General features: G+C 30.2%; 1 protein-coding gene across 1 annotated transcript; it reads left to right on the forward strand.

The window, feature by feature from the left end:
• Positions 1-428: 428 nt before the first annotated feature.
• LOC148233514 (uncharacterized) lies at positions 429-1353 on the forward strand. Its single transcript, XM_088190033.1, has 4 exons — positions 429-550; positions 616-710; positions 773-964; positions 1038-1353. Exons 2-4 carry the CDS (start codon positions 618-620, stop codon positions 1221-1223), a joined length of 471 nt encoding a protein of 156 aa, XP_088046159.1. The 5' UTR covers positions 429-550; positions 616-617; the 3' UTR covers positions 1224-1353.
• Positions 1354-13225: the final 11872 nt, after the last annotated feature.

Below are 13225 nucleotides of genomic sequence, written 5' to 3' on the forward strand. Positions count from 1 at the left end.
GAAACAAATTTAAAAAAATACAAATATCAACATATTTAAAAAATTAGATATAAACATATTTTAAAAAAAATTATTGGAATTTATTAAAAAAAGGTACATGAAAAAATATGGTTTAGTAAAATCACATAAAAAAAACATTATTTTTATAAATCATTACATAGATCTCTGAAACGATATTATGTTATGTTTTGAGAGCTTTGAGAACAAAGTTTTAATGTGACTATATATTAGGAGTTTTCAAAACATTTATATGACACAAAACTGCATATTCGCTTTATAATAATGGGTGACAAGGTTACACGCAGTTTGAGATAATTTTACATGTTGTTTTCGCGACTATGAATTCTGCTGCCTCAGCTTAACGACTGCACCAGATCTGACTAATTATCACAAAGAGCGATAGGTCTTGTTTACGCACATTAATCAATTTTCTATCATACGGAAGAAATTTTCAACCTTAGAGATGAGTATAAATACGATGACATCTCAGAGAGCACTTCAGTTTCAGTTCGATACCTCATCAATAGGTATAGCTCAAGAAAATCAGCAAGTAAGGCTATATATATTTACATATATATTAACTATAACGTTTTATTGACCATAATTTATTTACAGAAATGAAGTACTTATTCATCTTCATGTTCTTCGTAGCCATCTCCGTCATTCAAGCCAGATACAGTGACACTACAGAATCGAATTCAAAGGAAGATGTAAGTTTCAAAAATGATTATTTTATAGTTGTTCATATATAATTTTTTTATAATGATTTTAGTTTCCCTTGAATTTATTGAGAGACAGTAGGCTTGATGACGGTGGACTTAAACCTATTATTCCTTACCCAATTCCAAAAAAAACCAGGGACCATAGCAGAGAAAGCGAAAACAGCAGCAGAGGAAAAGATGGTCACAGAAGTGATGAAGTACACAGAAGCGGAGAACAAAGGAGACATGGTGAAGATGAGCATGTAAGTATTTACTTTGCCTTGTTAAATAAGGTCTTAATTTACTTATTACTTGACATATTTTATATATTTATAGATACGCGTTTCTGGATATGACAAAAAGACCAATCATCTCTACAGGACCGCCCAGAAGGATGACCATTGGAGAAATGTAGAAGAAATCAACCGCAAGCCCATGGAAAGCCGAAGAGCCATGCATAAAAGCAGCGAATCTCACGAAAGCTCTGAACTTAGAAAACTTAAAGTTAAAAGGCGTAACTAGGAATATCGTGGTGGACGCAGAGGAAGTCATGAATATGGAGTTTTAATCTGATTATATATTTGCAATATATATATATATTATGTATCTATACCACGTTAATTCACAGTAATAAAAGTAATAATGTAAAGCATATATACCTTTTATTTCTACATCACATAATTTTCATATATAAATCTTAATATCCAACATCATGAATGCAGAATATTCAGGTAAAAAGGTAAAAAACTATATCAGGTAAGAGTGAAAGAACTTGAAGTGCATCTCCACAGGATAGCTAAGATATTATCCAACAGACCAGAAAAGATTGCCTGACGTGATATACTTTTATATCTTCAAAAACAGGGGTCGACAAATTAACCTACTGTCCCGAAAGCTATGAATAGATTTTCTATTTTCCAATTTCTTTTTTTCGCGAGATATGATTGTATGTAGTACTTCAATTGCTTCGCATTCGGTTACTTAAAATTCAGTAACGTTTTCAAAGCATAGTAAAATATAAATTAATTTTCTAGCAAATGTTTATTATGCAATGATATGTCTGTACTAAAAGAATATAATATACATCATGAGGGTATGAAAGAAGGGAACTCAAGAAAAATCATAGCAAGAATATATGTATAAAAAAAATAAAAACCAACCTCAAATAATGAATCTGAACTAAGCTATAGTTGTTTGAGATGTATGTATGTACTGATGTATTTTAGGTATAAGTTCCTTCAGCTTTTTTTATACATACAAAAAATCAAAGAAGCGGAACATTGCCTTCAAAATCACTAACTTTCTAGGTAGTACTTTCACAATAAACATTATTATTCAAAGGGACCGATTGTAGTTTTATGACGCGGCTTCGTTTGTGTTAAAATATGTTTGCAAATTATCATTGACTTTATTGCTTTTTGAACGTTTAAAAAATATTAGACATGAGAGGAGATATTCAATGAATATAAATTAGTAGCAGTAGATTTGGGTATCCGATCCAAAAATTCAGATCGAATACCTGAAGAAAAAGCAAAAAAGTAACGAAAAATTAACAACGGCACCTGCTGAATTATATTTGTTTTATTCATTTTTTAGATTAAATTAAGACCATCGTGGCCTAACAGGTTACCCCAATGCACCACGATGGTCGAAAATAAATTTTAAATTTATAAAACATAAAAAAACGTATATATACATAAATATAACAATACTTAAACAGTACAAAAAATTATAAAATATTAAAATTAAATAATACAAACTGGACCAGATCCTCGTAGCTAACATTAAATAAATCAATATGTAATGCCAGCGTATTAAGGAACCGGATGGCCACAGCTATAGGCGAGTCGGCAAGTGCGGGTGTCCTAGCCCTAACGAGGTCGCGATCGTGATTCTCGAAAATGTTTCGGAACCAAAAACTGGAATTCCTCTAGAATAGCTGGATTGTCGACAGCACTTTTTAGTAATTTGAAAAAATGCTTAGCGACATACAGCTTTCTGCGAGAACTCAGCGAATCATATCCCAACGCTCCTAAAAGAAAGGCGCTGGGATATAAGTACGGATAATAACCAAATGTCCTTTTGTAAAGGTATCTTAAATATCTTTTTTGAATTTTTTTCACTAAAAGGGAATATTTGGCTATTCGGGGATTCCAAATTATAGATCCCGATTCAAGAATGCTTCAAACTAAGGTGTCATAGAGGATGCGAATAACTGACGGATCGTCAAAGTGAAAGGCATTTCTCATAACAAAGCCGAGCATCTTGGAAGATTTATCACAGACGTCGTGTATGTGAAGAGAGAACCTCCATTTGCTCTCGAAAGTGATTCCGAGATCTTTAGTGGAAGTTTCTCTAGTCAAAATGTTACCACCAAGATGGTAGAAATAAGCTGATGGCAAACGGGATCGAGAAAATGACACAGTATGGCACTTTCCGACACTAAAGGGTAGACGGTTAACGGAAGTCCATCTCAGGTTACAAACTGTTTACGATTGCTTAAATAACTCGAGAATAACCGAGCTAAATTATCTGAGCAACCGAGGTTTAACAATTTATTTAATAATAACCTATGACAAACTTTGTCAATGGCTTTCTCAAAATCTGTATACACGACGTCTACTTGAATTCCCGCATCGAGAGAAGCTGTCACCGTTTTGGTGAAAGACAGAAGGTTAGTAACAGTGGAACGGGCAGGACGAAACCTGTGCTGTTGGTCTAACAAAATTTGCCGAAAGTGATTATAGAGATATTTATGAATAATTATTTCAAATAATTTAGCAGGAGCTGACAACACTGCGACTGGTCTATAATTCTATATATATATAATTTGTCACCCTTTTTATGAATAGGGGTGACTTTTGTGCATTTCCATAGATCAGGAAATGACGATGTTTTGAGAATCATATGAATGTAATGTTGTTATATATTGTAATATCAGTTATTTGTCAACCGGATTACTGGACTTTTAATATAAGAGGACTGATCAAAGTATATTCGAACCGAATTTTGGTCAATAAGAGAGCGCAAAAACAATTATTACTTCTCAGAAGGCAAAAATTCACGTCAAAAGCAATAAAATTGTGTTGGCGCCGGAAAATAATATTAGTATCGTTTGTGATTTTTAAGTGATACAAAAGTTATATTACAATGTGCATGAATCTATAGCAGTGAACGTCAGAGTTTCCACTTTTTATCCAAAACTCACGCAAGCTGAACTAATACAATCACACAGAAGTTGACAACCAGTTACTGTGACATTACATAAATATGCTTTTTTTTATTTAATTTGTGCGAAATATTTATTTATTTTTGTAAGCAATAACCTCAACCTTTTCGTCAACAATAAAAGCAATATTTTGCATTAACCAACACGATAGATAAGTTGTATAGGTCGTGACTATTAACCTGAAAGACTTGGGTTAGAATTCCATATGGACCTTAGTGTTTTTTAATTTCTATCGTGTCTGGGAGATCAAAATTAATGATTATTATATAATTATAATTTCGATTGATCATCATAGATTAGGTTGACCAAGATTTTTATAATCTCAAGGACAAATATCGTGATGATTTAATACAATTGAGTCGTATGTAGAGAATATATCATGTATTAACAGCTATATGATAATTAGAGATGGTAGTATACTATTTCCACGTACTATCAATGAATAATAAATTATATTTTTCTTCAATTTTTTGTAAAATAGTCGTGTTATTCCATTGCATCTAAATGCAATGAGACATCACCTTTTTGGGGTACGTGAATTTTTTTATGAAATATATGAACCATAATTATTTATTTATTATAAAAAATATTATTTTATGGTACATTTCTTGGACAGAAAACAATTTCAGGTGCAAACTGTCTGGCTAGGTAAACATAAAACCAATCCAATCAAATGAAATAGAAACATCCGCGGTTGAAAGTACGTCAATTAACAAAGTTTTTTAACCTGAAATTCTGTATATTATTGAAAAATTTAAAAGGAAAAACGTTACGGTATTTGTAGATAAATTAGATAACACAATAATCAAAGAACTTAAAAAAATGTGATCCATTAACTTACGAATATTTTTACGAGCGTTTGTTATTATGATATTTCCCTACCATTTGAAAAACCGCAATGATTCACAGATTCAGAAACTAGAGGAGAAAACTACAATTTGGATAAATTATCCCCGTATTAGTTTATTGCCGTCATTGAAAAAAAAACATATAATTGCACTTAAAAGAATCTCTGGGGAATTAAATCATGATCGAATAAATATGTTTTTTTAATTCATAATATTTTATGTAAATTGAAAATGATTGCAATGGTTACTAACCAGCTGTTATTAATTTAATGATATGTATGTTTAAATGCTTCAATAAATTTTTGTATAAACGATTCAAAAAAAATATCTGTTTATAATATATTATAAATTGCACTCACCAAATTTTTCGGCGTCCATTTTCTGCATACAACTTTCACAAACACATTTATTTTTATAATTACACTTATAAACTACACTATGTCATTATTATGATTTATTTTCATTATTATCACTTTATTTTATCTATTTCAATATATTTAGATATGCATAAAAACATTCATCAATATGAATTTCACAACTTCTGCACATGTATGGTGTAACTTTCCTTATTCCACGTGCAGAACACACACGACACTTTATTCTCACATATTTTTTTACACTTATTTTTATTGGCTGATGATTTTTCACCTGATCCGAAAGCCTTTCTAGTGGATCGACAGCACTGTAAGATGTGGTATAACTGGTGAAATGTCTTCAGAATCGATACATTTCACTGAATTGTGCATCTATCTTTTAGTCTTACTCAAAAGAAATACTTTGAATTTAATTTTGCTACTACGATTTAAATTTTTAAAGCCACGAAACGAATAAAACAATGCGCATTAAAAAAAATAACAAACAAACTCTCTTGTTTATTCTATTGTTTTTTCAAAATATTACGTAACTAGGCAATGATTGTCGCAATCAACACCTTTCATATAAATATATATTATATATTGTGAGGCTGGTCGTTCTGATATTTTCCCCGTGTCTATCATCTGGCAGTTATCAAAAGTAGATATCATTCTAATCTCTCTTTTCGTATTTAAATTCCAAAATTGGATAAGCGTTTTATCCTTTCTGCCATGTTTCATTTGTAGAGGGCCTTAATTTTATATTTTTGCGCTTATGGTGGACCTCTATTTTACCGAATTGTTCCACAAGGTCCTGTTTTTCGTAAAAATAAATCTTGTGGCACTTGCCAGATATGGGTTTAGTACATTCAATACTAATTTTTCAATACTAATTTTAGTACATTCAATACTAATTTTCAATACTAATTTCAGTACATTCAATACTAATTTTAGTACATTCAATACTAATGTTGCATTTTCGGTGTATAATTTAAAATTACAAATATAAGCGGTATCTGATTTGCAAATCATTCTATTCAACATTCCATATTTTCTTAAAGACTGAATAACCGAAAAATTAGTATACCTAACTATGTAATCATTCCCTCATCCAGGGAACGATTTTGCTTCAACTTGTAATTTGAATTTTCAAAAGAGATTTGCTGATTATAAATTGTATTTTTTATCCGTGTGGAATTCCAGAATTCAGCGTACGTCTATACTGAATTTTTAAAAGGTATGTCTAAATATATTTATACGATATATTATATTTTATGCAAAATATTTTAATTAGCATTAAAAAATATTAAAAATATCTACTCATAATAATTCGTATTTTTTTCCTGCTCAGTGTTGCCATATAGTGAATTTCCAGTCCAATAACAGTCCAAGCAATAAAATCGTGCACTTGTGGTGAGTACGTTTGATTATTAAGCCTTTATAATAAGATTTTTTATAACAATATTACTAGTGAGAATTCAATAAAGCACATCTAAACCGAATTTTGCCCAATAGGAGAGCGCAAAAAACAATGATCAAAAAAAAACAATTATCATAAAATTGTGTCTCACTGCGACGGCGACGTCGCAGTGAGACACAATTTTATTGTTTTTGACGTGAATTTTTGCCTTCTGAGAAGTAATAATTGTTTTTGCGCTCTCTTATTGACCAAAATTCAGTTTGATCAGCCCTCTTATGTTAAAAGTCAATAGTAATATCAGTAAGGATAGATATCATATTTTTAAAACTTGTATCATCGAAATGCAGATAAACTATGGAGCAATGTGTGAGATGCGATGTCTGTCTGTACATATTTCTCCGCTTATTTTTCCTGAGAGATGAGCTAGCATAGTTTATATTTTGGTCTTGATCTAATAAAAGTTTTAAAATTATAATTAGTTTTAGAACTTTCATTAGGATAGGTTTGGGTTTGAACATCAAATGGACGTTTCGCAACTGTCAAATTGAGCTTCATAGACACTTTAGAGTATATTAGCGTATATTAGCGCTTCTCACTAAAATTATATTATATATTAGTGAAAATGTATTTGGACTTTACTAGTGAAAATATTACTTTGCCAAAAATATAGTGTCTAAATATATATATTAATATAATAAAAAAGTTTTAAATATTATAATTGTACTAACACCTGCCACATAATTTATATTTTCACCAGTAACAATATATATCTACTGGTGAAAATGTATTCCGATATGATTTTACTGCAATTTTCAATAAAAATAAATAATACATAAGTTTTAAAACATAAAACTTATGTATTATTTATTTTGCTGCATTGCCGATTATACAATCTATAAAAACATTAAATTTATATAATTCAGATGGTGCTGTTGTTGATTTTTCGGTATTTATTTGCTTATTCTTTAGCTTGGTTCTTGGTTTGTAGAAACAAAAACAACACACAATCGTATTTTCGTGTGGCGTATACGACTTTCTTTTTGTGATTCAGCTTTAGCACGCGCGAATGTATGTGTGTAAAATTGGAAGCTGTGGCGTACACTTGTATATATGATACTTAATGGTAATACACGCACATAGATTTTTAACATGGAATCTATTCTAATGAATACTTTAAAGTCATCGGTGAAATATTGGAATTTGCGATTATGAATAACTTTATTAATATGAATATTAACCAGAAGAATTCCTGATTTGGCAATGTTTTTAGACGACTTGTACTTGTATTGATTTGAAAAAAATAATAAGAACTTCAACTTTTAAACAAATTTAAAAAAAATAAAAAAAAAACAGAATCGCTCTAGAGATGGGCTTCAATAAATTGTTTGATTAAAATTTTATAATTTACATTTTTTGTGATTTATTTATCACCTGAAAGGAATAGCATTGGACAGTTTTAATTTTATATTTGAATACACAAATTTTGCATTTTTAAATAAATGAATATGCTGATAGAATCTTAATCAGCCTTTTAATAAGCACTTGAAGAAATAGAAATTAAGAGGAAGGGAGAAGAATCTCTTGCCTAGACAGCCGGAGGAATGGCCCGTAGAGAAGTGGGACGTCACTCGAGCACGTGCTCCATAGAATTAGTGAAACGCTCAAGCGAAATCGCCAACCCACCCCGTAGCTCGGCACAGGGTGGGTCGGGGGCAGTACTTAATTGCACAAATATATTTGTGAATGTTGGTTTTTCCATTTCATCTTTTTGTAGTACCAACTCGAGATACGGAAGAGGGGTTTTCTTACAGATTACTTGAAGCGTAATGAATTGGTCTGAATGGAGCTCCGATGGCTAATGATTATGTCAAGAGGGATTCTTTCGATGGAAAGACCGGCCGGGCTTAAACATCTCACATTATTTACGATCTACTTGCGTATAAGATGTGCGTATATATTTATAAAGAATATATTATAATTATTATTATTTTTAATCAACCGTCGTAAGATGACAGGGGCTAGCCTAATGTGTTCTTTTAACATATGTATTATTGTTTTTCATTCAAAGTGCATTGGAGTAGTGCGGTTATGTCCTACACAATATCTAAATAAATAAATATTATTGAAAAAGCATCATACATTACCTTGTAAAATTGTTTGTATACTTATACATTAATACAAAGCATCTGAATTGAGCTTTAGTTAAGTATTAATTGTTCTTAATAAATCTCAAAAGTCCAGTTATTTTTTGATGCCTATAAAAATTTATACTATAGTATTAAAAAATCAATATGTATTAAATTAAATTGAATTTTTTTGCATATTTTAATATACAATAGCTCCTTATGAAATTGTCAAGCGTTCAATGACTCAAAACCGTCTATTACCGACAAGAGCCGGCTAGTTATAGAAGTATGCATGACCAGAGCAGGTATCTGCCTATTATCAAATAATAATGAGCTGAAAACGGTTGGCCGCACAAAACCGAAATAAAATCTCGCCGTTCCGGATTTATATCAGTGTACAGTGCAGCAGCACAAAATTGTGCTAATAAATATGATTTGTATCAAGTAAAAATAAAACACAATTTTCTTATATAATATAAATATTATAGAAGGTACATACAATAAATATCTACAGCTTTTTGCTTCAAAACACGCTCCTGCAATTTTACTTTGATTAAGCCTATATTTGCAAATTTTTCAAACACATTAATAAAAATATGTATTATTGTGTGCGAGAGCATTAAATTTTATATAGTTTTTTTTCAATCATTTAATTCAAATACACGTAAGCATATAGTCTCCAAATCGTATCGAAATTCGAGTTGAACTCTTATGATTTAGATGATTGTTTAGCTATGAAATGCTTCATAGTGTCGTCTTAGGCGATTAGGCATAGCTCCGCTTGGTGCGAATTTGGCTAAATTTTCGCATAATCAAAATGATAGTTTTTAATAAAATCAATAAAAAAATTCGTCGATTCGTATACGGTCATGTTCTAATTATTTTTCAGTGAATTTATTTTCACTGTTTTAATGAAAACATTTTTTCCGGTATAAATAATATGGTGTTGTTCATATTATTTCGATGTTAAAAATACTGTAGATTAGTGAATGTCAAGGCTTCCAATTTTTACACACATACAACGAGTCACAAGAAGAAAGTCATATACGTCGCACGAAAATACGATTGTGTGTTGTTTTTATTTCTACCTGCGTTGCAATTACGGTTTTTATCGAAAAACTGCAGCGTGTTTATACAGAGGTTGATAACAATTTTATAATTATGATATATTATTTAAAAAATGTAATTTAAAACATTTCAAAAATAAAAAATATTTTTTTTTATATAATAATTAGCTGTAACAAATAAAAATACAGTTCAGATTAGCCGTTTAAGAAATTTCAGTTTAAGAATTGGTAATTTTTTAGAGAAAAATAAAAAGGATATCAAAGAATATTGGGTGCATCCTTAGTTGCAATTATTAATATCACTTTAAAAAAAATCGAGTACCCTGTTATTTTTAACCGGTAATATTTAATTTCTGCATATGAAATATATATATCTAAAAAAACTATTTAGATGCAAAATTCTTCGGCTATTCTAATTCGCAAAACCTATTTATAGGTTAAGTAGACAGTAAGAGCGGTGCATCGAAAAAGGGACATAACAGTCCGAAAGTATTTTTTTACAATGTTTAATGACATATTTCGTTTCGGCATCCGCAAATATAAAAATAGCAAATTCTGCGTTTAGAATTAGGTGATTTATAAATAGAAAATTATAAAATTTTAATATGCTTTTAAGTTTACAATCCCCGAAAGTTGACAATGGTCGTCACTTTTCTGATAATCCTTTGACTCATAGTAGAAACACATTTTTTTCTGTTAATAATATATTAGGACAGTAAAGTCGTTTAACGTATTTTTACAATAAGCAAATTTATATATTAAAATTATCCCATGCTCATAGACAAAAGGAGACATCAACCATAATAGTTTTGTAACAAACAATATTTTTATTTTGTGGTAAATTCAATTTTTCATATTTATGTAATATCACAGTAACTGGTTGTCAACTCCCGTGTGATTGTATTAGTCCAGCATGCGTGTGTTTTGGATAAAAAGTGGAAGCTCTGACGTTCACTACTATAGATTCATGAACATTGTAATATAATTTTTGTATCAACTCAAAAAATGTTTAAAGCAATACCAATAATATTATTTGATACTTTTAGGTATTTTAATACATATTATATAGTTATTGATTTTAAAGAGCAATAATATATGATTTTATTGGACGCATTTAGGTCAACATATGATTTATACGTATGTTTCTAGGCGCAAAAAGCAATTGAAGATAACAGATAAACTTATAACCTTGAATAATACGTTATATCTAGAAAACATTATTGGAATTCATGTTATTACTTTTATTTGTGAACTAGTGTGCTACCTAATAACTAAACTAACCAAACTTAAAACGTAGTTAAAATTCGTAAGAAAAAAAAATATATTTATGTATTACATATTGATAATTTAGTTATATTTTTTAAATTCATATTTTTTATTTGCACAGTCAGACTTTCGACTCCAAAAATATGAATAAACCATAGATCGAACCATATTAGGTTTATGTTAGCTTGTAAAAAAATCAAATACATTAATAAATTTTATTTAATAAATCGTGTGTTTGTAATTTTTAATCATTCATATACAGTTTTAAGCATATTTATTTATTTTTATTCTTAAGAAATGCTTTTTAATAAACGAAACAATTGTTTTTTTACAAGAACTGTATATTTTATATTTCCTCGCGATTTTTCTTCAGCTGACTGTGGCCACTTTTCGATGCGGTCATGGGGTTTTCAAAGGTCTGCACTTAACGATTTGAATCCATTACTGTACTATAAAGTATTTTTTTACAATTTTTTATAAGCCGTATATAATATGTTCGAGTTTCTAATTATGTACATATCTCCATTGGTTCTAAACCGTTCGATGCTATCAAAAATTCAATAGACCAAACTATCGCGTCGGAGAATGGATATTTAATTATTGTGGGGATTTAAGGGGTAAAAGTTAAACCGATGAAAAATTTTCAATGCGGGACAAAATGAAAATTGCCGATTTCCTGCTTCGTCCACACGTACTCAATTATCAACTATTTACAGTAGTTAGTGATGAAATTGTTAGGCGGTGTTGTAAGTGTATATATTTATAAAGTCGATATATATATATATATACAAATAAATAGTCAACAATAATTTACTTCTTTAATTATATCACATCTAGGTAAATTTCATTATCTTATATGAAAATGTCACATTAACGTTATATAATTATATTTTATGACATACATACGTAAGAGGAACTATTTTAATTAAATACTCATTAGTTTTATTTAAGTGAAGTAAACAACTTATCTATTTATCAATTGTATGCGATGTTATCAATAGTTCAATAACGCAATAATATTTGTTATTATATCACACTATATCTATGCTAGTTCTACGATATTTTTACACTGTTTAAATGTGTTATTACAATATCAACCATACTGACATTTGCTTAAAATATAATAAAATAAAATAATCTGATTTATTCATAAAATATTTGTAGTTTATATCATAATCACTATTACACTAGCTTTTATGCCTGCACTACACTCTCTGGAAGTTGGCCAAGGTTGGCCAAGGACAGAGAATATAGTAGGCTACTTCGGTCGAGTTCGGTTCTGCCCGCTCTAAAATCTTTCGTAAGTTGTCTGAGGTAAAGTGGGGGTAATTCAGTCGACTTGGCCAGCTTCGAGCGCTTCCGAACATTGTCGACAAATAAGACCGAAGTCGGAGCTGCTCTTTTGAGCGCGGTGAGATACTTCCCCTTTCGCTCTGTCGCGTGTTAAGTGATGAGAGTGAGAGAGATAATGATATGGTTTTTCGCAAACTGAGATAGAACGAGTAACTCGGTTCAATTTTGGTATGCGCGTAGGCGCTCTATGGTCAACACGCATGACGAGCACTGCATCGTTGTCACGTGGTCAAATTATAATACCACATGCTTATCAGGGACTTCAACAAATTCTTACTGAGATCTTTGAATATTTTAGGGCAGCAAAAGAGATTAATTATATTTTTAATAGTATATTATTTTAACAGATATCGTTATTATATTATTTTCATATAATATTAAATAATTAAAAAATTATTAGTGGTACTTGATTTTGTTAAAAAAAATCGTTTCGAATATCCTTATGTATTTTCTATGTCGGTTTATATAAATGTCACACCATAACGAATTATTATTTAGAATCGATGGCGACAAATTCTAGGATAGTCACAGATGTGGTGTTCGTATTCTGAAGTATCATTTTTATGCCTTATGGCATTTTTCAAAAGCTTACAAAGATTTTGCATAAATTGAATATTTAGGAAGGAAAAGTTTTCACTGATATTGTATTATTAAGTGCTCACACAAAATTTTGTAATTATCAGTAGTGTCATTTAAATAATATGACAATTTAAAAATGACAATTATTTGGCACATTTTTTTATTGCACGCAAATATGCCAGCTGTACGTGACACCAGCCGCCGTGCGGACGTCATTCACAGCCACCGTCCGGACGGCATATGAAATTTGTAGCAGTGTGGCCACTACTCGGAAGTATGACAC

This window comes from Plectrocnemia conspersa, unplaced genomic scaffold, assembly GCF_051122295.1.
Source record: "Plectrocnemia conspersa isolate PC_06_02 unplaced genomic scaffold, ASM5112229v1 ptg000008l, whole genome shotgun sequence".
NCBI classification, from domain to species: domain Eukaryota; kingdom Metazoa; phylum Arthropoda; class Insecta; order Trichoptera; family Polycentropodidae; genus Plectrocnemia; species Plectrocnemia conspersa.

Coding starts and splice junctions, on each gene's coding strand:
- LOC148233514 (XM_088190033.1), top strand. CDS start 618: ATGAAGTACTTATTCATCTTCATGTTCTTCGTAGCCATCTCCGTCATT. Junction 711..772: donor AATCGAATTCAAAGGAAGAT/GTAAGTTTCAAA, acceptor TAATGATTTTAG/TTTCCCTTGAATTTATTGAG. Junction 965..1,037: donor GACATGGTGAAGATGAGCAT/GTAAGTATTTAC, acceptor ATATATTTATAG/ATACGCGTTTCTGGATATGA.